Source organism: Podarcis melisellensis (genome assembly GCF_964234715.1).
Source record: "Podarcis melisellensis genome assembly, chromosome: 7".
Classification (NCBI taxonomy): Eukaryota; Metazoa; Chordata; class Lepidosauria; order Squamata; family Lacertidae; genus Podarcis; species Podarcis melisellensis.
The window spans coordinates 64,225,841-64,248,953 of record NC_138539.1 but is presented as its reverse complement, the minus strand read 5'-3'; the positions used below and the strand labels follow the sequence as shown (position 1 = coordinate 64,248,953).

Below are 23,113 nucleotides of genomic sequence, written 5' to 3'. Positions count from 1 at the left end.
CTTTCCCTCTGTGTGTGCTTTGGGATGTTGGCAGGATCAACATGACCTCTCTTACTGAGCCCACAGACAAAAAAATGCCAGAGATTCTTCTTCACTGATACCACCGTTTTGTTCATTTAAAGAAAGCGACAGAGACAGAGAGAAGCACTTACTTATTTTTCTTCTTTTCACATTACAAACCCATTCATTTTTTTGCCCCATATTGGTCTTGTTACTGGTTCTGCTCCTACTAGCACCTTAAACTCACAGAAATTTGACAAGCAGAGCATTTCCAGTTATGAAAATATTTAGGAAAAGTTTCACCTTGTCTCTACACCAGAAAAAGCTTTACTTGTTCACTTATCTTTATTTGTGTATCAAGCTGCTGTAAAAGGCAAATGAACAGGGTCAGTAAAAACGTGGCAATCTGCCACAATAATCCTTTCTTACAGAAAAAAATGTGTTTTATCCATTGTTTTCACACCACCTTTCAAAGAATCAGGGGAGAATGCTATTAGCATATTTTCCTCTGCTTCCTCCCAACCAAGAAATAAGAATCAGGAACTCAGTTTATTCTGGCTTGCTACTTACTGTCTCTTCTGCTATAAATTTAGGATTTGGCCCAGTCACAGGGTATGCAAAACTTATACATTCAGCCACTGAAGGTACTTGTCTGGCAGATAGTTAAAATGCCTTTTGATAAAACTCTGAAAAGTATCTCTACCTGTGAAAATTTGAGACTCCAAAATATGAATAAATATAAAACAAATGGCCAGGAAAAAATCAGGTCACACTTTCTTGTGCAATGTTCTCTCTGGAGCAGAACACCGTGTGCAATTTATACTTGTCAAAACACTGAAAGTTATGGAACAAAATAATATCCCAACTACCACACTCTAGGGTATTTTTTTTCTCGTTACACAAAAATAACAATTGGTCTCAACTGAAGTGTGGTTTTACGAGTGGGCCGTTGTATCCAATGGAATGGCTAACAGCACATGTGGATCTAAGCATCTGTTCTAAGCCAAGGGGTGGGGGGAAGCCTGCTACACTAAGAGATGTGGGTAAACTCCTATCAGCCCCAGGCAGAATGGCACATGTCAGGGATGATTGGAGCTGTAGTCCAGCAACATCTGGAAGACCACAGGTTCTCCCATCCTAGTTCTAAGCCAATCTAATTGTGCCTTCCGCTTGTATCAGGGTTTCCCAAACTTGGGTCTCCAGCTGTTTCTGGACTACAACTCCCATCATCCCTAACTAACAGGACCAGTGGTCAGGGATGATGGGAACTGTTGTCCAAAAACTGCTGGAGAAACGCCGACTTGGATTATTCTCTGTTGTGTCGTATGTAGTATGGCAGGTCTATGAGCAGAAAAATGGTTTTGCTTATCCCTATGCTACGTTTCCCCCCCATCCAACTGCAAACTAAAAGCCAATCTTCATTATCTTGGCCCTAATATCTGCTGAACAAGTTGCAACTCCTGCAATGCAAAGCAGGACTGTTTACAGAATGAAACTCTTCACCTAAACCTTTTCCCTCTTCCTCTTCTCCTCCATCTCCCTCCCTCCTCCCCGCTTACACACACACATTTCCCATTGGCTTTATTGTTTAAAACACCCAAAGCCTTATTTTCCCAGCTTTATAGTGAGAGATGTTTCTATTTGTCCTGGAATTAAATTTAAAGACCAAAGATGGGACACAAATGCCTGCTGCGGTTTGCAAAAGGACTGTATTAACCCATGACACTGAGCGAGTGTCACATAACATAGCAATGCACAGAACTGTTATAAGGTTCCAAAGTATTTGTAAGTAAATGTTTTAATTCAAATTTTCCGCTAACACGAATGTTACGTTCTCTCCCCCCCCCCCCCCGCAACAGATGGACACCAAATAGCATGTCGGCCCACTATGACAGACAATCAGTTATTCAAGAGCTTAAAAAGTTTGGGGACATTGAATCAGTGACCCCTTTCGGAAGACAAACAGTCATCGTTGTGTTCAAAGAAATCCGCTCCGCATGCAAAGCAGTGAGCGCTTTCCCACCTGAGTGCCCAGAGGGAGGAATACGATGTTTCTGGCACCACAAATTCATGTCCAAATACAAAAGACGGAAATTCCAAAAAATGAGAAGCTTGACAACGTTGGGAGCGAAGGTGCCACCTGCACGTTAAACGGATTACACTCGTCCCTGTTAAGGCACAACGTGGATATGTATTCAAAGGATTCGTTGAATGAAATTTAGTCTTCTGGTAAGAGGAACGGAACTATTCTACAGACATTACTTTCTGCGCAGTTGACAAGAGATCAGAGCTTGGACTTCTGAAAGAAGCTCATTATGGCGTTCATGCACTCATCGGACAGCCATCTCCCTTTGAGACATTCGCACTCTTGGGAGTTAACTTCATGGAGCTTCTCCTTTTCCATGCTTCGCATCAACTGCTTGGAGACTGCCAAACTCTGGAGAGAGAAATAAATACATAAGGTGTAAAATCCCAAATCTAGCTGGTAATACAAATTTGGGGGTTGGGGTTAGGATGGGTGCAGGGTACAATGGATTAGTGTGAAGGGGGCTCTTATATTTCTCTCTACCCAACGGCAGCTTTCCCTGAAAGAAGCTAGTGTATACAGTGGTACCTCGGGTTACATACGCTTCAGGTTACATTCGCTTCAGGTTACAGACTCTGCTAACCCAGAAATATTACCTCAGGTTAAGAACTTTGCTTCAGGGTGAGAACAGAAATCGTGCTCTGGCGGCGCGGGGGCAGCAGGAGACCCCATTAGCTAAAGTGGTGCTTTAGGTTAAGAACAGTTTCAGGTTAAGAACAGACCTCCGAAGCGAATTAAGTTCTTAACCCGAGGTACCACTGTAAAAAGGGTTGATTGCTTCCCTCCCAGTGCCTCCAAGTTAAGGTCACCCAGCAAACCTGTGTTAGGATCACATCTTTGCTGAGGTTGTAACCTAAGGCTGCAGGCATAATGTAGCAAAAAGGTTGCACGTGAGAATGGAAATAGTTTATTGAATATTTACACATAAACAGATAAGAACATTAGCAGGATTATTGTAATAACCTGCTGTTCGATAAGAGTATATTTTTAAATTAGATGAATAAATGAGCAAACTAAGTTAATCTGGATATGCAGAAGGTATTAAAAATAAATTTAAGGAACCGCAGAAAGAGGGGGAAGGATGTCAAGTTTTGAAATGTTAAAATGATTGTAAAATTAGTGAAATGTATAAACCTGAAAAGTATAATTTGATAAAAAAAAGTTTGTGCTTTAAGCAGATTATAGTGCAGCACGAAAAAACGGCACAGGAAATTCTCTTCTGTTTAAACAGGACCAAGACTACTGCCACGAGTGTCTTTGTTAGCATATACAAGATGAAAAGCAGGTAAGGTTGATAATGCTGATCTTGCCATGCTTTTCTGCTGAGTGGTCCTGCAGATTTTGCACGGTACAGAAAGCTCACCAGAGTTAAACTGCCGAACGGCATTTAGTGCCAATGGTATCCTCAGTAAGAAACCAATACCCTGAATCTACAAACAGATGGAAGAAGAACTTCATAGATGGTACTATTAGTTGGAGTCAAACAGATTTGTCAGTGTCTGATGGTTTCTGGATTGGTTGGAGAAATTGGTTGGAGACAGAGAAATATGCAAACCAGGATACTGTAATGTCCAAAACCAGCGCTTACTTGTTAAAACTGACTCTGCTATAAATGGGCCATTTTGAAGTTGCTGTTACTGTATATATTTTTCTTCTAGAACTCCCAAAGCAGAGAGAAAATAATATGGCTTAAGGGAATTTTTTTAAAAAAAGAAAAGTGGGAAATAAGACACGTTCAGGCTATTTTTTCCTGATCCGATTCTTTTATTCTGAGCACATATAATCCCCAGATGAACTAAGCACATGCATTTCACACTGAAGTGCAATACTGTGTAATTCGTACTTTCACATTTTGAGAGGATTTTAACCATACGAGTTAGAAAACTAAATCAATAAGGCTATAAAAATTGCCCTCTGTGACAAGAGAAAGATGTTAATGACCACTAAAGTTTTTTAAGTCATGTAGCCAATCAATAGATATAGAAAAGCAGGTGAAACTGACAGATGAAAGCCAGAGTTTAATAATTACTGTTGTATCTCCACTGCCTCACAGAAGGCCCTCCCGAAAAAACAACTCACAAAGGATTTGAAAAGGTCAAAGATAGACATGTGTTTGAAAGAAAAGCCCCCATCCACCCCCAAAAAATTATCAATGAAAGGCCAAAAGAGAAAGAAAACAACAAACACAAAGCCAGTCAAAACAGCCATGTGAATATAATTTTTTTTTACATCACTGTAAAACATTAGCAGGCCTTTAGAGGTGTTTCAGGATTTTATGGGCAGGTTTTCTCAGAATATACGTTTTTTTTGTCAAATTTTAAATGTGATTATTAATTATTTTATTTTAATATTTAGGTCAAAGTTCAAGTGTTAGCTGAAATCCTTTTTTCCTTCTTACTCCCTTAATATGAGTAGATTTATGTTGTTTTTTTCCTGAATAAATATTTCTTTGGGGCAACATAAATCTTTTGCCACATGCATAGCCTTGAGGAGGTCAAGGTCAAATTACATTGCAAGTTATTTATAACTTATTTATTAAAAGATTTATAGTCCGCCTTTCATTATTATTTCCTACATTTCAGGACAGAGTAATGTTGGATCTATGAAAGTCCTATGTGGTAGGTTGGAGAACAACCTGCATTAAGTATCAAAGCTGTACATCGGCTGGCCTCAAAAAAACTCTTTTGTGCATTTCCAACAGGTGTTTTGCAGATGCATGTAAATAAAAGGCAGAGCAGAGGCAACAGCAGAAAAGCCATTATTTGCTCAGTCTCAATTTCCCTGTTTAAAACAGAAACAATACTAACTTCCAAGCATGTTTTGCTCACTACCATGAGCTTAAGAATAGTTTAGCTACAAGCAGGACCTGCAACAAAATGTTACAGTGTGGAGTGGTTTCCTGTTCAGTCCTCCAACCAGCCATGCTTATTTCAGGATATTCCATTCAAATTCCTCCTTCCCGGATGCCCATCCTTGCCGCAAATAGCCACTCAGCATTCTGAAACTGCTGATGTTTTGGGGTTCCTCCCTTAGGGCTTTTCCCTAAAGCTTTTGTTTCTAATTCCTGCAAATGTTGGGGTTCACCCAAGCACACACCCCATTACCATCCTCTTGTGCACAGATAGCGCCATGTTAGCTACACAAGAACTGGCACCTGGAGAACGGAAATCACTAGTGGAATTATGCAGGCAATACAGCCAGGCGCCAGAAGCAAGCTACGTTGGCATCCATGCAGCCAAAACCACCACGCTAAGAAATGCACAATGGAACTACTTTGGAGCCAAAGGTTCTGGGAATCGTAGCCCTCCTGTGGTTGTGGCATGTGTTAGAAGGAAGATGAGCAAACCCGTATGTTTACACCCTGGAAAATAATCGTTTTAATTTTTTTTAAAAAAACTAACATTTTTGGGAAGGCTTGCGTAAGCTTTCAGCCGTGTCCACACTTCCTTCTGGAAAACCTGGTCAGGGAAAACCTCCGTGACAAGCCCTTGCGAACAGGCTTCCGCTGCAGTCAGCTTCTTGTTGAAAAGCAGCATCTCAGTGGCCTGAAAGAAAGGAAAACAAGAAAACAATTACTTGGGCAAAATGCTAGTGGCAAACAGAAGCAATAAATAAAACTGTCAGTCCCAGCTTGTTCTTTTGCTGCTGTCTGTTAACCTTTGTGCTTTGTTAAACACATGGAGGGGGGGACAATAGTGCACTGGTAGAGTACATGCAGTGGGACGCGGGTGGCACTGTGGGTTAAACCACAGAGCCTAGGACTTGCTGATCAGAAGGTCAGCAGTTCGAATCCCCGCAATAGGGTGAGCTCCTGTTGCTCTGTCCCTGCTCCTGCCAACCTAGAAGTTCAAAAGCACGTCAAAGTGCAAGTTGATAAATAGGGATCGCTCTGGTGGGAAGGTAAACGGCGTTTCTGTCCGCTGCTCTGGTTCGCCAGAAGCGGCTTAGTCATGCTGGCCACATGACCCGGAAGCTGAATGCCGGCTCCCTCAGCCAATAAAGCAAGATGAGCGCCGCAACTCCGGAGTCGGCCACGACTGGACCTAATGGTCAGGGGTCCCTTTACCTTTACCTTTAGAGTACATGCACTGGATCCCAAGCTCAGTCCCTGCCACCTCCAGTAATACAGTCAAACCTTGATTGTTGAATGTAAACCATTCCAGAAGCCCATTCGGCTTCCAAAATGTTTGACAACCGAGGCGTGGCTTCCGATTGGTTGCCGGAGCTTCCTGCACTCAAGCAGAAGCCGTGTCGGATGTTCGGCTTGCGAAAAGCATCCGAAAACCAGAGCGTTTACTTCCAGGTTTTTGGAATTCAGGAGCTGAAACGTTCCTAAACGGAGGCGTTTGGGTGATGGGAATAACACATCCTGAAAGGGAAAGAGCTCACCTGAGACTCTCCAGTTAGCTGCTGCCAGTCAATTCTGGGCTAGCATGATCAATGGTCTGGCACTACTATTATTTTTCATAGAATCATGGAAGGGACCCCAAGGCTCATCTAGTCCAACCCTCTGCAGTGCAGGAATCTCATCTAAAGCATCCATGACAGATGGCCATCCAACCTCTGCTTAAAAACCTCCAAGGATGGAGAGTCCCCCACCTGCTGAGGGAGACCGTCGAAAAGCTCCTTTTCAGCTGCTCCAGGAGCAGCTGTGAGTGAAGGAATTTGCTGGGGAGCAACTTGCAAAAAGCATTATTAAAACTAGAGTTAAACAAATCACGGAAAGGCCACAGGGGGGTATACAATGTCCCGGTCACCTCTATTCCTTTTTTAAAAAAATTATTAACAATTTCAACATAACAAATTATCAAAACAAATCATTATTTTCCCTCTTCCCCCTCCCACCTCCCCAACAAACCCTCCCTCCTTCCCCCCCCAAGACTTCCCTCAGCTCCCCTCTCTGATTTCTCAACTCACATTGTTCTCTGCATATTGTAAAATTGTATACATCCTTATATTATCTATCCAATATATTAACCCTCAATAAATTTGTGTATGTTTATTCAAAACCTGCCCAGGAGTCCAGTTCATTTTGTTGTCTTTTTAAATAATTTGTAAAAAGTTCCCATTCTTCTTTAAAGTCACAGTTGTCCTTATCTCGCAATTTGCATGTCAGTTTCGCCAGTTCTGCATACAGTGGTACCTCGGGTTACATACACTTCAGGTTACAGACTCAGCTAACCCAGATATAGTACCTCAGGTTAAGAACTTTGCTTCAGGATGAGAATGGAAATCGTGCTCCAGTGGCGCAGCAGCAGCAGGAGGCCCCATTAGCTAAAGTAGTGCTTCAGGTTAAGAACAGTTTCAGGTTAAGTACAGACCTCCGGAACGAATTAAGTACTTAACCTGAGGTACCACTGTAGTTCATCAATTTCTCTTGCCACTGTTCTTTTGTCGGGGTTTCCTCATTTTTCCATCCTTGTGATATCAAGACTCTTGCCGCTGTTGTAGCATACATAAATAAGTTCTTTGTTTTCCTTGGCAGGTCTTGTCCTCCGGTCACCTCTATTCCTAACCTTCGTGTGTTCAGTGGGAAGGGGTGCAGGAGGCTCGCAAGTGTGCTCAGCCCCAGAGATGAGGCTGGTGGCCACAGCATGTGTGGCTTTTCAGCCCCCGCGCAAGTTGTTTAACTCCTTGAATAGGGCTCATTGGCTACCTGAGCGAAGCGCAAAAGGCACTTATCTCAAAACAAAAATGTATCTCTCTTACCTTGGATGCACCCATAATTTTTGGAAACGTGTATGAGGAACATCCTTCCGGACTCTGGCCCAGCTTGCTAAAGGGGGTGTGAAATGTCGCCTGTGAAGGAAAAAGACTCTTGCTTTAGAATCCTGTCACTTTCAAATAGCATACAATATCTAGCTGTCCTTTTAAATCCTGAATTGGAATAACAGAATTGCAGAGTTGGGAGGGGTCCCGAGGGTCATCTAGTCCAACCCCCAGCAATGCAGGAATTTCAAGTAAAGCATCCATGACAGATGGCCATGCACCCTCTGCTTAAACATCTCCAAGGAAGGAGAGTCCACAACCTCCTATGGGAGTCCATTCCACTGTCAAACAGTTCTTACTATAGAAAGTTCTTGTTGATGTTTAGTTGGAATCTCCTTTCTTGTAACTTGAAGCCATTGGTTCAGGTCCTAGCCTCCAGAGCAGGAGAAAGCAAGCTTGCTCCCTCTTCCATGTGACAGCCCTTGAGATATTTGATGATGGCTATCATATGAGAGGAGTCTCAGCCTCCTATTTTCCAGGCTAAACATACTCAACTCCCTCATCACGCTCTGGCTTCCAGACCCTTGGTCATCTTGGTTGCCCTCCTCTGCACACATTCCAGCTTGTCAACATCCCTTTTAAATTGCATGAGGGTTGCTATACGTGGTTAGATAATAATATGTGCAGCCCTAGCTACAAAAGTCAACCTTTCCATGGTTTGCATGCTATGCAGAAGGAACAATGGAGCCTTCCTTTGACTTCTGAGACACGACTGATCGGCGACCCAATTACAGCTGTCATCCAGAATGAGACCACAAGTGGCTTTGGACTTGTGCTTGACACACTGAAGTTCACAGTTCTTTGTATAAATGACACAGCAACAATACATGTTTTGGACCTGAATCATCCACAGTACTGATGTTTATAAATCCGATAGCTTACTTGTACAGAAAGCATTGTATGCTCTCAAACATAATGGAACAGAGAAAGGAATGAGAGAGGGAGCCATCATCATCACACACATACACACACACACACACACACACACACACACACACACCCTACCCATCTGACTGGGTTTCCCCAGCCACTCCGGGCAGCTCCCAACAGAATATTAAAAACACAACAAAACATCAAACATTAAAAATTAAAAAATTCCCTAAATAGGGCTGCCTTCAGATGTCTTCTAAAAGTCAGATAGTTGTTTATTTCCTTGACATCTGAAGGGAGGGTGTTCCATAGAGTGGGCGCCACTACCGAGAAGGCCCTCTGCCTGACTCCCTGTAACCTTGCAGGGAGGGAACCGCCAGAAGGCCCTTGGAGCTGGACCTCAATGTCTAGGCAGAATGTTGGGGATGGAGACGCTCCTTCAGGTATACTTGGGCCAAGACCGTTTAGGGCTTTCAAGATCAGCACCCACACTTTGAATTGTGCTCGGAAACGCACTGGGAGCCAATGTAGGTCTTTCAGGACCGGTGTTATATGGTCTCAGCGGCCACTCCCAGTCATCAGTCCAGCTGCCACATTCTGGATTAGTCGTAGTTTCCAGGTCACCTTCAAAGGTAACCCCACGTAGAATGATAACTAGACAGAGAGTATATCAGTGCAGAAGCACTATAATTCTGCATTTCTAATTGGACCAACGTAGGAAAACATTGCACACCACATTTTCTACCCGCAGCTCATATCGCATCTGAAACTGAGATGCCAGGAGAAAATAAGGGCAAAGAGAACCAGGGAAGCTTTGCTCTCTCTGCCAAATTCCAGCTTAGCTATTGACGTTCAGATGAACTCAGGGAGGGCAGCAAGTTCCGGAAGCCTCTTTCAGGCAGTATTTCTAAATGGTCACAGCTCGTACCAACAGGCAGGAAAGCTGAGCCAACACATTTTTTTTACTGATGTGAAGGCAGAAAGTCTCTTTGTATTTCCCTTTTTTATACTGAGTCAAACATTTTATGATGCTGTCAGCTGTCTCAAGTCTCCACTTGGAAGGAAACTCAGTGCACAAACTGAATAAAGAATTTTTTACTCTAAATAACTTCAATTTCTATGAGATTGGGAGTGGGGGAGGGGGGGTCAGACATTGATGCAGAAAACTTACCCTGTCAGTAGCATACACAATGTCAAACAACCCAAGGAGAGTTACAGCAATACCCACAGCTGGCCCATTCACCACAGCGATTAATGGCTTAGGAAAATCAATGAAATGGTCAACAAAGTTTCTGGAAAGAGAAAGGAACAGAATAGAATGACTGTATATAGTGGAACAGTCTTCCACACAGTGTCAGCAATTTCCCCACATCACAACACACATGCCAGCTATTGCCCAACGATACATCTCAGCCATTTTGTGTTTTACTTGCAGCCTAAAGGCAAAACCACTTCTCCTCCCAATGATTGATTTTCATCATGCTGTGATCCCTCACAGCGAATCATGATAATGATGTACCCACTTTCCAGACCCTCTCTAAAGGACCCTGGTAAAGGAGGGTTAATTTCTTCAGGGTTTTTTCCTTTGTTTGACATCATTATTTCAAAGTACAGCAGACACATTGGGCTGTAAAACCATGAAAAGGTGGTGTGTTAAGTGGCACATAAATGAAAGCAGATAATGTCAGTCTCTTGAACTTGAAAGATTCCACACTATAATGAAGATGCTACTGGTGGTTTGTTTTGGGGGGTTTTTAAAGATAGAGAAGTGGGAAGTATTGTACCCTCTCAGTCAGTGCAAAGCTGGTATCTGTGAACTCAAAACTGACTGCACCAGAGCGATTAAATATTTTAATGGGAGGTTTGCATTCTCCTGTACTGCAGCTTTAATGAATGCCAGAGGTTCACATTGCTTTCAGGGTGCTTCTAGATATTGGGGTCAATCCCTGATAACAGGGCAAACAGGAAGTACTTCATATAAGAGATACTTCTTGATGTAGGGGGTTCTGCTTGGTTTTAGCTGGCAGTCCAAGTCAAAACCTTCCAGAGTCAGGCTGATCTTTTAAAGGTCTGTACAGGATGGGTGTGTTTCTCTCAAGTGACAGCAAACAGAGCTTTCATATCCATTCCGGAGACCCGTTCGCAACCTGAGCGGAATGCAACCTGCGTCTGCGGGTCACGATTTGCCGCTTCTGCACATGCGTGTGACGTCATTTTGAGCATCTGCGCATGCGGCGAAACCCGGAAGTAACCAGTTTCATTACTTCTGGGTTGCCGCGGGACGTATCCTGAAAGAACGTAACCTGAACCAAATGTAACAAGAGGTATGCCAGTACTAGCCCTGCAAACTAATTGAGGAAGCATCCTTCTGTCCATTCACAGCAACGAAATGGGCCCTCATCAACTAGTTGTAACAAAAGCCTTCAACATCATTTGCTCAGTCTCCCCTACAAATACAGAAAGAAGGCATAATTTAGGATCCAGCACTATACCCTGTCACTTGTGATGGTGCTAATCTCTGTGACCAGCTTCACCCAAAATACAAGATTTGGGATGCTCTATAGAAACAAAATTCAAGAACACCATCTATGATATTAGCTGAATTCTATAGGATCCTTTGTTTAATTTAGTTGTTCCACTTGGAATTGCCAACTAGTCTTAAAATTTATGTATTTTATTAAATTTATATATTATACATGCATTAATTTTCAAATTGGATATGGAAATAATCATAGGTAAGTAATACAGGGTCGGTATGTTTTTACATAGATGTGTCAGGTCCTTCTCAACTGCATTGTTATTCATAATGTGTAAGACAAAACCCTTCCGCTTGTTAACTTACAAAGGGAATAGATACAAACTCTCCCATAACTTGCGTTTTCTTGGGCTGCACAATTTCTGTTCCACACAAAATACACACATCAGTTGAGCTCCTGTGAAAAAAGCCACTGCCTCTAATGCCGAGAATTTATCAAAAGGTGCAATCCTTTGCACGCTTACTTAGGGGCGACCCCACTGAACTCAAGAGGGACTTGCTTCTAAGTAAACAAGACCAGGCTACACATTTCAGTTTTCTCTTTTTTCAAAATGTGTTAAAATATGGTGTCCCTCTCCCACCACACATTCTGCACGTCTGGTATGCATTTCAACACAATGCAAAACAAGTCATACTTGAGCATTTCTGCAGAATTCTTTGCCATCTCCTCTAATCCATTTGCTGGGAGGTTAGTAAAGTTGTTCAGGTCATTTCCACTACAGTAGTAATCTCCATTACCTGTAAACAAGCACACACATCAGGACTTCTGAGCGTGTGAAATAAACACAAATGGAAAATAGCCAGACGATGTTTACGAATGGACGTTCTCAATTTAAATATTTAACTTGTTATGGGCACAATAAAACATTTAGGATTTTTTTATGCCTCTCTTATTTCAAATGGAAGATAGTGAGCGCATGTTCAACTACTCCAGGAAAGTCAATAGAACATTAAAATTCCATGTTCGGTTGAATTGAGCTCTCAGTTACTTCAAACTGGCTCAAAAGCTTAACAAGTATTTAACCAATTCAGAACCTTCCAGTTGCAGTGTTTCTACTTGATTATAAAGGTAAAGGAAAAGGGACCCCTGACCATTAGGTCCAGTCATGACCGACTCTGGGGTTGCGGCGCTCATCTCGCTTTTTTGGCTGAGGGAGCCAGCGTACAGCTTCCAGGTCATGTGGCCAGCATGACTAAGCCACTTCTGGCAAACCAGAGCAGCGCACGGAATTGCCGTTTACCTTCCCGCCGGAGCGGTAACTATTTATCTACTTGCACTTTGACGTGCTTTTGAACTGCTAGGTTGGCAGGAGCAGGGACCAAGCAACAGGAGCTCACCCCGTCATGGCGATTCGAACCGCGACCTTCTGATTGGCAAGTCCTAGGCTCTGTGGTTTAACCCACAGCGCCACCCGCGTCCTTACTCTACTTAATTATATGGTCTCTGAAAATAATGGGGCTGCCATCTATTGGAGGCTTCTGCTGGTAAATGGAGCAGAGCACATTTTCACCAATTCCCCTCCTCTGCCTTCAGAAACATTGCTCTGGGGAGCAGGCGAGGGGACAGTGGGACCTGTAAGGGGAAGGGGAAATTGGTGGTAATCACCTCACTCCCCTTCTGCTGGATCAGAGCTGGGTGTTTTTAGGATTCCCTCCTTGACAACGCTATCATCTGTAGAGCAAATGTGGTTTTATATAGGTACAGAAGAAAGAAAAATCAAATGTGTGGGCTACTAGAGAGGAGAACCCAGCTGCTTTGCTTCCCCTTGGCGGTTTTGCTGCAGAGACTCGCTGAGCCCCAAACTCGCTCCAGACTAACCACAATCTGCAACCAAGTTTAGCCCTATCGTTTCAAAGAATCATAGACTCGAAGAGTTGGAAGGGACCCTGAGGATCATCTAGTCCAAACCCCTGCAATACAGGACTATGCAGCTGTCCCAAACGGGCATTGAACCTGCAACCTTGCTGTTGCTCTAACCAACTGAGCTATCCAGGCTGCACCTCAGCATTTGTCTGGAGGAGCTAATCTTGAGCCTGGGTTCCAAGGACACACGAAGCGAAACCACGCATTAGCTCAACACAACCCAGCTCAATAGCCATCAGGGAGGAGAAAATTCACCAGGATTTCCTCTCTGGGAGCACACACACTTCAGTTAAGCCATATGAAAACAATATCCCCCATCTCAGACATTAATACATTGGAAAGGTCATGAGAAGACACGATTTGGAGGATAGAAACTGGCGTGTGTGTGTTTTGCCATATACATTTGGATGAGTTGGGCAAGGGGACCTGCACCACTTGCTTGTCCTTCCTGCTACTGGGGATTCACTGCTTCGTCTCATTCCTTCTGGGACACTTTGTCACCTTCAGATTTGTACCAGTTCCTTGTTGTTCTCTGTAGGCACAGCGCACAAGGAAAAGGACCAGGCAGAGGGCCTTCTCGGTAGTGGCGCCCGCCCTGTGGAACGCCCTCCTATCAGATGTCAAGGAAATAAACAGCTAGCTGACTTTTAGAAGAAATCTGAAGGCAGCCCTGTTTAGGGAAGTTTTTTTATGTTTGATGTTTTATCGTGTTGGGAGCTGCCCAGAGTGGCTGGGGAAACCCAGTCAGATGGGCGGGGTGTAAATAAATTGTTTATTATTATTATTATTATTATTATTTGCATACTGGGATTTTGAAAGAAAAACAAACTTGATAGAGAATACAACGAAGGGTGGTACCTGTGATAACCGTAATTACAGAGTCATCCTTTGCTGCTTCCTCAAGTGCTTCAACAATTTCATCGTACATCTGCACAGAATGAGAAAGCAAGAACAAGTACCATTTGATGTTACGGGAAGTTTGAGAAATTTGGGGGTAGCTAGCTGGATCTAAGACCAGCCTTTCTCAAGATGATTTAGGCTCCAGCTCCCATCAGCTCCAGCAAGCATGCCCAATGGTCAGGGATGGAAATTGCAGTTAAAAACATTTGGGTGGAGCACCGGGTTTGGGAAGGCTGCCTAAGATTCTACTACATCTGCATAGTCTCGGCTTAATCCAGAGCCTGGACAATACAGGAACTCCTTTTTTTTCTCTCCTCTTGCAAAAAGAATTGCCCTGGGCATGCAGAGTATTTATAACTAATAAGAATGGGAAGCCCCTAAGCAGGCAGCCCACTGGATTGTGCTCTTTTTTGTTTTAATCCTGCAAATATATACATGCTTAACATTTTGCTTATATGGAAGGAAGGACCAAGAGATGTGAGCTTGTGGATGAGCAGAGAAGCCATCCAAATGTTTTAAATGCATTTCCCTACCACCATCAGCCAGTGATTTGCATAGAGGTGAGCAAACACACAGTTTATTTTACCCTAAAGGTAAAGGTAAAGGGACCCCTGACCATTAGGTCCAGTTGTGGCCGACTCTGGGGTTGCAGCGCTCATCCCGCTTTATTGGCTGAGGGAGCCGGCGTACAGTTTCTGGGTCATGTGGCCAGCATGACTAAGCCGCTTCTGGCGAACCAGAGCACAGTACGGAAATGCCGTTTACCTTCCCACCGGAGCGGTACCTGTTAATCTACTTGCACTCTGACGTGCTTTTGAACTGCTAGGTTGGCAGGAGCAGGGACCGAGCAACGGGAGCTCACTCCGTCGTGAGGATTCGAACCACCGAGCTTCTGATCGGCAAATCCTAGGCTCTGTGGTTTAACCCACAGCACCACCCGCGTTCCATTTATTTTACCCTAGTATACCCTAATTTTTGTCCACATTACTTGGTGGGTGAACTACATTGCAAAATTTAGAGGATGGCTGTGTTTCCGTTCTTGTATCATTTTAGAAATTAGGCAGGTTTGCCTCTAATGTGCCAAAAATGAATTTCTCCCCCATCCCTACCTCCCATATTCCAGCTACTGCTCTTCCCATGGACATTAATTTCGAGGCTTACTGAAGACCCTTTATTTTAGAGAAGCCTTCTCAAGAGGATTGCACATTATTAACGTATACAAACTGCAAAAGTCAATTTGTACGTTGTTTCATTGTATTCTGAGGTTTTAAATTCTTATATACTACTTTAACATGTTCTAAGTATAAAGTAATAATTATGTTTATATATATATATATATGAGAAAGATTACAGAGAGCACCCAGAAAGAAAAAAGTGAGAGCAAAACATGGAGGGAAGAAAACATAAAATTGATAGCGCAGCAGGTAGTACAAGGGAAGGTAATCTGTCCTCTACTTTTCAGTTATTAAAAGTTCTGCTGCATCTTTCTCTTTTTTTAAATTTCCATCTCACTTTCTTTGTTAGCCAATGATTTGTGACCTGTGCGATGAACCAGCTTACCTTTTTACTGATAGCATTTTTCACCTTGGGGCGGTTTAACACAATCTTTGTGATGTTGTCTTTAGTAGAAACCTCTAGTGTTTCATAGGCAGCCTTGCTGCCAGGAGGAGTCGCTTCAACCTGAGAAGATTCTGCAGCCACCAAACTGGATACAAGTTCAATGTATTTCTGTCTTGCGCTGTCCTGGAACGAGAAGCCCACTCCAAGTATAATAAAACAGGTGACGGATTACATATAGCTAAGGTCCAGATACAAAATCGTGAATACAGTGCAAATAGCATCAAGGTAAAGGATTCTAGCTTCAAAGTATTTTTTTTAATGAGATACTTAGTTTCATTTCACTTTTAATTTTTGTACCGCCTTTCTTTATTGCTAAACACAAGGCAGTCTACAAGCAACAAAATATACAATGAGGAACAAGCACCTTATAATACAGTGGTGCCTTGCAAGACGAAAAGAATCCGTTCCTCAAGTCTCTTCATCTAGCGGTTTTTTCGTCTTGCGAAGCAACCCTATTAGCGGCTTAGCGGTTTAGCGCTATTAGCGGCTTAGCGGCTATTAGCGGCTTAGAAAAAGGGGGAAGAAAGCGAAAAAAATTGCAAGACTCGCAAGACGTTTTCGTCTTGCGAAGCAAGCCCATAGGGAAATTCGTCTTGCGAAGCGCCTTGAAAAACGGAAAACCCTTTCGTCTAGCGGGTTTTTCGTCTTGCGAGGCATTCGTCTTGCGGGGCACCACTGTAATACAGAAAGTCATAATAAAACATAACTTTAAAATATAACAACTTATATCAAGTTAAACATTCAAAAATCTATTAGAACATAATAGCACACAATAAAATTAACTCTCAAAACATCACCAAATAATAATTACCGGATTTTTCGCTCTATAGGACGCACCTTGTTTTAGAGGGGGAGAACAAGAGAAAAAAAAATCTCCCCCTCTCTGCCCAGCGCCCCTTCAGCGAAGCGGCAGGAGGCGCTGCGCAGAGAGGGGGAGAATTTTTTTTCTTGTTCTCCCCCTCTAAAACAAGGTGCCGTTCAGTCGCCTTTAGGCGGGTACCTTGGAAGCCTGGAGAGGCTTCACCAGCATGCTCTCCACAGGGAAGGTGCAGTCAAGAAGCAGCACCCCACAGGATTGAACCCTCCTGCTTTCAGATGAGAGGGAGGTAGGAAGGAGACACAGGATTTCATTCTTCTCCCACGAAAATCCCTAATAAAACATTAGCCCCACGCAAAACTGATTCTGCCCGGGATGTTCACTGTAGTGGGGGAGGTGGGTGGACAGTGCATGACCCTAATTGATATATATTATGTGAACTGCCCTGGGAAGAACTTTTATTTTTGAAAGATGGTTTACAAATAAAACAAAGGCCGAATAAAATAAATTTGCCCTTTGTAGCATATTACTCACCTGTGGCAAATTGCCAAGTGATTGCCATGCATCCCATTTGGCCTTTTTGACAAAGTCTAGCATCCCTGGTTTGGGAGCTTTGCAGGGGCCCTCAGTAGCCTATGTGAATAGGAAAGAAAGAAAATCTAAGCATTCAAGTAAGTTTATGCTGATTAGCCAATGAAAAAGAATAGAAACACCCACATGGATTCAATGGGTTGGCTCACTCATAATGCTAAATCATAGCAGACTAGCCTGACTGATCACAAGCAAAATGTTGGACTGATGTGCTCCCTTACTCCCATGAAGCCAGGCCAATGATTCCAGCAGTTTCATTTTACAGTGGTACCTCAGGATGCGAACAGGATCCATTCCGGAGCCCCGTTCGCATCCTGAAGCGGACGCAACCCACGACTGCGCATCTGCGGATCGCAATTCGCTGCTTCCACGTGACGTCATTTTGACCATCTGCACATGTGCGAGCGGCAAAACCAGGAAGTAACGCGTTCCGTTACTTCCGTGTCGCTGCGGAGCGCAACCCGGAAGCGCTCAACCTGAAGGAACTTCAACCCAAGGTATGACTGTATTTTTAATAAATCTCATCTTACTGTTGCATACCAACCAATTCTGGTTCAAAACAATTTTTGATATGTTTCACAGACCAGCTTCATAACCCATGGTTTGAAGCTGGCTTGTTATGAAACTTACCAGAGTTTGTTGCTCCCTGGTTTGAATCTAACGTTAAGCAAGGGATTATTTTTAAGTGAAACTGAGCTCTCCCGATGTCCTTCTCTTGGCCACACAGGAGAAACAGAAGGGAGAGGGCATGTGAACTCGATGCTTCATTTGGGCTCGGACAGGCCCACACAGTACCACACTATAGTTTAGTGCTACACGCAAATGTGGTCGTTATACATTCTTCTAATCCAGGGGTCTGCAACCCGCGGCTCCGGAGCCGCATGTGGCTCTTTTACACCTTTGCTGCGGCTCCGGGGCGGATACTAGCGAGGGGAGGAGGTGCATTGTGCGCCCCGACCCTCCCCACTGTGGTGGGCGCTGTACTGGCTGTGACGTTGCATGGGGGGTGCGTGCATTAGTCACGCACCGTCCCAACGTCACCTTCCCCCCTGCCCGCTACATTGTAAGGGGCATGTACGCTGGTCACTGCATTGAAAGGGGGCATGTACGCTGGTCACTGTTTTGAAGGGGAGTGAAGAACACACACACACAAAAAGGTTAATTTAACGTTTATTTCTATGAGGAGTAATTCTGAGGGGTCGAACAAAGAAATAATAAAAAAATGCCAAAAAAGTTATTTTTATAATGACGAGTTTTGCGGCTCCCAGTTTTTTTTTCCTTCGGAAACGGGTCCAAGTGGCTCTTTTTGTCTTAAAGGTTGCAGACCCCTGTTCTAATCAATACTTTAATAGCAAGTATGTTTCAAAATTATTATGAAAAGCAGTCTGCATTTTAAGACATCCAGACTGGATAAAAATCAATTATTATTTTTATTTAAAAAATCAGATTTTTAAAAATTTAAACGGATTTTTTTGACTTACACTGGATTTTTAAAATAAAATGCTTTTGGAGGAAAAATGTTTCTTAAGGTTAGTTTTCTATTTAAGTTACATTATAGTCCAAAGGCTATTCATCAGGAAATAAGGATTTGTTTTAAGTTTTTCATGTGTGCTAAAACTCAGTCTAAGTTTTTTTTTTTTAAAAAAAAAGTTTAACCACATTAGGTAACAAACCTGGATACATGTGCTATAATGTTATTGTTTTAGTTAAACAAATTGTTTAAATTGTTACTAATGATTATTTTTTCCTTCCAATAAAGCACAGCAGAAAAGCTGTCCAAATATAAACAGCTAACTGATTAAACTTCACAATAATTTCATTATTATCTGTCTATGTATTTCTAATAGTATAACCAAATCAGTAATTATTGATATAACTGCAAAAACTACTCTGAAAATTTATTATTCCAAAATAATAATATTCGAAAAATGAAACCTTCATCTGGTTTTAAATTTTAAGATTATACCAGCAAGAATGAGTCTTACTGACTGGTGATTTAAATCCAATCCACCCTGAAGATGTCTATACTAAACATTCTGATGAAATCAACAAAAGGCACGCAACAAATTTCTGGAGTCTTAATTCCACTTGATACACCCACTACTGCAATAAGATTTCTCTGCTCTTTCATACAGTTCGGAGAGCAGCCTCATCAAAGCCTCTTAAAAGTCAACTGAAATATATGCAGGTCTCACAGTCCTTTGGAAGGCCAAAATGGATATAGTTGTGACTTCCATAGGGGGTTCATAGGGAAAGTACAAGAAAAGGCCTCTCTCCCTGGCTGTTGAATTACTCTGCCTCATAACATGAGGTGACCAGATCCAAAGATGTTAACAGGGGTTATAATGAGAATTCCAGAGACTCCTCCCCCATAACTAAATATATACAACTAACACATTAATATACTATCATTTCCAACATCTGTGGGACTTTTCCTGTGCGAGGAAGCAGCACCAAATGAATGAGTTCTCTTGTTACATATGCTTGTAGAGTCCAGAGGTGGAAACGAGGTTTAAGAAAAACTCAAGCGAGCAACTAGGAAAAGCTTGCTTCAGCTTGATAAACTAGTAGTTTTTAAAAGAAAAGCACACTTTGTGCAATGGACTGTGCATTTTTAAGCAACCCTTTAGTTGAAACTGCAGACTGGCTTAGCCAAACTGTTCCAATAATCATTTCTCCAATGCAGCTATTTTCATTTTACAGACTGAAAATGGACAGAGCTACCTGTTTAAACAATGCATAAATATTCAGTTTGACTTGGTTGCCAGGATCCGTCTTCAAAAGCTTCAGCTGCTCTCTGGCCTTTTCAAAGTCTTCCTGGCTGAACTTCATGGTAGATTTAGTAGTGTGTAATTGTAGTGCAGGGAAATGAAGGCCATACACTGGACTGCTGGGGGTGGAGGGAGAGAGAAAGGAAATAAAATCAATTCAGTTCTTGCATTCAAATCTTCAGTGGATCGTAAAATCAACACTTAAGTTACTTACTCGTCAAGTGTTCAAAAGCCTTCAAATACAAGACCAGTTAATAAGTACAAAAAAGCTGCATGGAAAATTATGGTGAAACCTGCTGTCCAATTAACCTTTGGACAAGATTACCGGTACATAAGCCAATCTTCTGTGTAAACATTAACTCATGGATTTTGTTGGGACACTAGCAAAAAGGAGCAAAACGTATATGAAAGGGATGTCGTTCCGGTAGGAATTCCATACAGACCCCTCCAAAAAATAAGCAGTCCAGCTGGAGTTTCTGCTTTGCTTTCAGGCCAGTGAATGAAAACAAGAGAGAAGACAAGGGTTCCTCTCCCTCCTAAGCTGCCCCACTCACGTTTCACACATGAGGAATCTGTGGCCCCCTAGAATTCCCACTATCCATGACCACTGGTCCACACTGGTTGGGGTTGATGGGAGTTGGAATCTGACATCATCTAGAGCTCTAGGGGTTCCCAATCCTTGACTCATGTGCCAAGGTTGCGTCTGCGCTGAGCCCTGTCTCGTCACCAAGTTGCAATGGTGTATTTGCTCGTAATTTGTATTAAAACACTGACTGAATCGGGTGAGGGAAGCAGGGGAGACACCATTGCTTTAAGTATTTCCATTCAACATTCGGCCTTCTAAATACTACAGCAAGAACGCAAAGAATCTCTGTCCCATCAAAATTTTCCCAAAATGAATGCATGGAGAATGTCAGAACTATAGAAGTGCATCGATTAGTAGCAAGTGAAACCGTAAAAAAACAACAACCCCACGTTCTAAAAATTGTATTCTTGGCAAGATTAAAAGCATTCCCCTTTTCAACTATATCACAGACACGTGTTCTTTATTATCCTGGCTCTCAGGCCACTTCATTATAATTCTGGGCAGTTAGCCTTATTTACCTCATTAGGCACTCTAGTAATGGCTTTAAAATAATTCGGTTTATCTCCATATAACACAACAAGCTTCTATTTGGCAGTTAATCCCTAATTAATAAATAAAGACATCCTTGGTTTTTAGAAGGCACTTCTACCAGGGACCTAACAGCAGGATGGTGACCCCTCCCTGAAGAGAACATTTAACACACACAAAACCCGCTATCCCCATTCCCCAAGGGGGATATAGTCTTATCAAGAGACTACTGACCTTCCATGATGCCAGGCAGAATCAAAGCAATTTTCTAAAAGGCTACTAAAGGCCTTAATCCAATACAAAGAGCTTTCAAAAAAAAACCTGCACAGCAGGAGTGATTGCTTAGCTGGGGAAACTGCTGGGAAATTGCAAGAGAGTGTAATTATGTGCATGATAGCGAGTCCCTGCTTACAGAATTTACCATTGACATAGCCTAAGATCCTATACAGCTAGGGTGTCATTAAAAAAAAAAGCACTACAAAGGCAAACCTATGCACAGTTCACTCAATTTTCAACGAGGCTTACTCCCTGGTAAATGTGTTTTAAGATTGCAGCCTATGCTCTGCAGCAAAGCTGGCTGTTCTCTTAAGCAACTGTGCCAAGTCACAAAGGACAATGTTGAGCAGGTTAAAGGGGACTTTCCAAAAGCTTTTCACATGATAGTCGAGCATGGTCTAGCGCAGGAATGTCCAAAGTTCATTTTGGGGGCCTAATCCGGCCCGCCGGTCGGTTTAATCCGGCCCCTGTGGCAGTTTATTTCCTGGGGTCAAATCCTTAAAAAACCTCACGAACTTAAATCCTAAAAAAAGCTGAACAACCTCAATCCTAAAAAAAGCTGAAAAAACTTTGGGGTAAAAAAATGTCAAAAACTTCAATCCTTAAAAAAGGTCATCAACTTTGGTTCGGCCCTCATGGCCCTTCACTTCATCAAATCTGGTCCTCTTTGAAAAATTTTTGGACACCACTGTCTAGCGAGTAACAAACTTTCCAAGCTTCCCACACTGAATCATACAACAGTTTTTGCAAGAGGTGGCTTGAATGGGGTGTATGGTGGGACATGTCATGGAAGTCTACTCAATATTGAACCAGAGGAGAACTCCAGTGTATAGTTAGCAGAGTAAAACCTTAAAACACGCTGCAGGATTCCCAAAAAATAGACCAGAGGCAATTAATATTTCATCCAGCAGAGCTTTACTGAAGGCAAATGAGCATACAGTGGTACCTCGGGTTACATACGCTTCAGGTTACAGACTCCGCTAACCCAGAAAGAGTGCTTCAGGTTAAGAACTTTGCTTCAGGATGAGAACAGAAATCGTGCTCTGGCAGTGCAGCAGCAGCAGGAGGCCCCATTAGCTAAAGTGGTGCTTCAGGTTAAGAATAGTTTCAGGTTAAGTACGGACCTCTGGAACGAATTAAGTACTTAACCCGAGGTACCACTGTAGTTCTTCTCCTTCTCCATCTATATAAACATTAAAAAAACTTCGCTATACAGGGCTGCCGGAACGAATTAAGTACTTAACCCGAGGTACCACTGTAATGGTCACAAATCCAACACATTCAGGATGGGCACTGTCCATAAGAAATCCAGTTGCATCAGACTTAACTTAAACTTACAATAGCTTATAATAAAACCTTATTTTAAAATGATACCCCTTTCCCACCTACACAGCTATGATATGCCCACCAATGTAGACAGAACATCATGGGATATAAACGTAAACAAATCACTATTACCCGCTGCCCACAAAGTGTGGAAAAATCAATCACAATTCTGCACAGAGCTTACAGCGGAAAAATTATTGGGTAATGCTAGCTGGAAGTGATCCAATCAGGAAGAAGAAGAAGAAGAAGAAGAAGAAGAAGAAGAAGAAGAAGAAGAAGAAGAAGAAGAAGAAGAAGAGTAGTAGTAGTAGTAGTAGTAGTAGTTTGGATTTGATATCCCGCTTTATCACTACCCGAAGGAGTCTCAAAGCGGCTAACATTCTCCTTTCCCTTCCTCCCCCACAACAAACGCTCTGTGAGGTGAGTGGGGCTGAGAGACTTCAGAGAAGTGTGACTAGCCCAAGGTCACCCAGCAGCTGCATGTGGTGGAGTGGAGACGCGAACCCGGTTCCCCAGATTACGAGTCTACCTCTCTTAACCACTACACCACACTGGCTCTGGAAAGCAATGCTA

General features: G+C 42.7%; 2 protein-coding genes across 9 annotated transcripts in view; one reads left to right on the top strand and one right to left on the bottom strand.

Annotated features, from left to right (window-relative positions):
- LOC309373796 (testis expressed protein 56-like) overlaps positions 1-23,113 on the top strand; it is a gene marked incomplete at its 3' end in the record, with an annotated part of 31,176 nt that overhangs the window by 6,035 nt on the left and 2,028 nt on the right. The window contains exons 3-4 of one of the 3 annotated variants that reach the window (XM_081918334.1): positions 3,318-3,371; positions 4,669-4,693. In XM_081918334.1, coding sequence (XP_081774460.1) covers positions 3,318-3,371; positions 4,669-4,678 — 64 coding nt within the window. Of the gene's footprint in view, positions 1-1,859; positions 2,152-3,317; positions 3,372-4,668; positions 4,694-23,113 lie in introns of those variants that run through there. The other 2 variants (XM_081918333.1, XM_081918332.1) reach the window with 2 other exon arrangements.
- Positions 2,285-23,113, bottom strand: part of LOC309373766 (enoyl-CoA delta isomerase 2-like) — a gene marked incomplete at its 3' end in the record, with an annotated part of 36,173 nt that continues 15,344 nt past the window's right edge. For 3 of the 6 annotated variants that reach the window (XM_081918276.1, XM_081918274.1, XM_081918272.1), the window contains exons 2-10: positions 19,778-19,940; positions 16,997-17,095; positions 15,586-15,768; positions 13,984-14,053; positions 11,897-11,999; positions 9,897-10,017; positions 7,796-7,885; positions 5,488-5,631; positions 2,285-2,437 (exon numbers count right to left, since the gene is read on the bottom strand). In XM_081918276.1, the coding sequence (XP_081774402.1) occupies positions 2,285-2,437; positions 5,488-5,631; positions 7,796-7,885; positions 9,897-10,017; positions 11,897-11,999; positions 13,984-14,053; positions 15,586-15,768; positions 16,997-17,095; positions 19,778-19,885 (1,071 nt within the window). In that variant the 5' untranslated portion in view covers positions 19,886-19,940. Of the gene's footprint in view, positions 2,438-5,487; positions 5,632-7,795; positions 7,886-9,896; positions 10,018-11,896; positions 12,000-13,983; positions 14,054-15,585; positions 15,769-16,996; positions 17,096-19,777; positions 19,944-23,113 lie in introns of all 6 variants that reach the window. The other 3 variants (XM_081918275.1, XM_081918273.1, XM_081918271.1) reach the window with 1 other exon arrangement.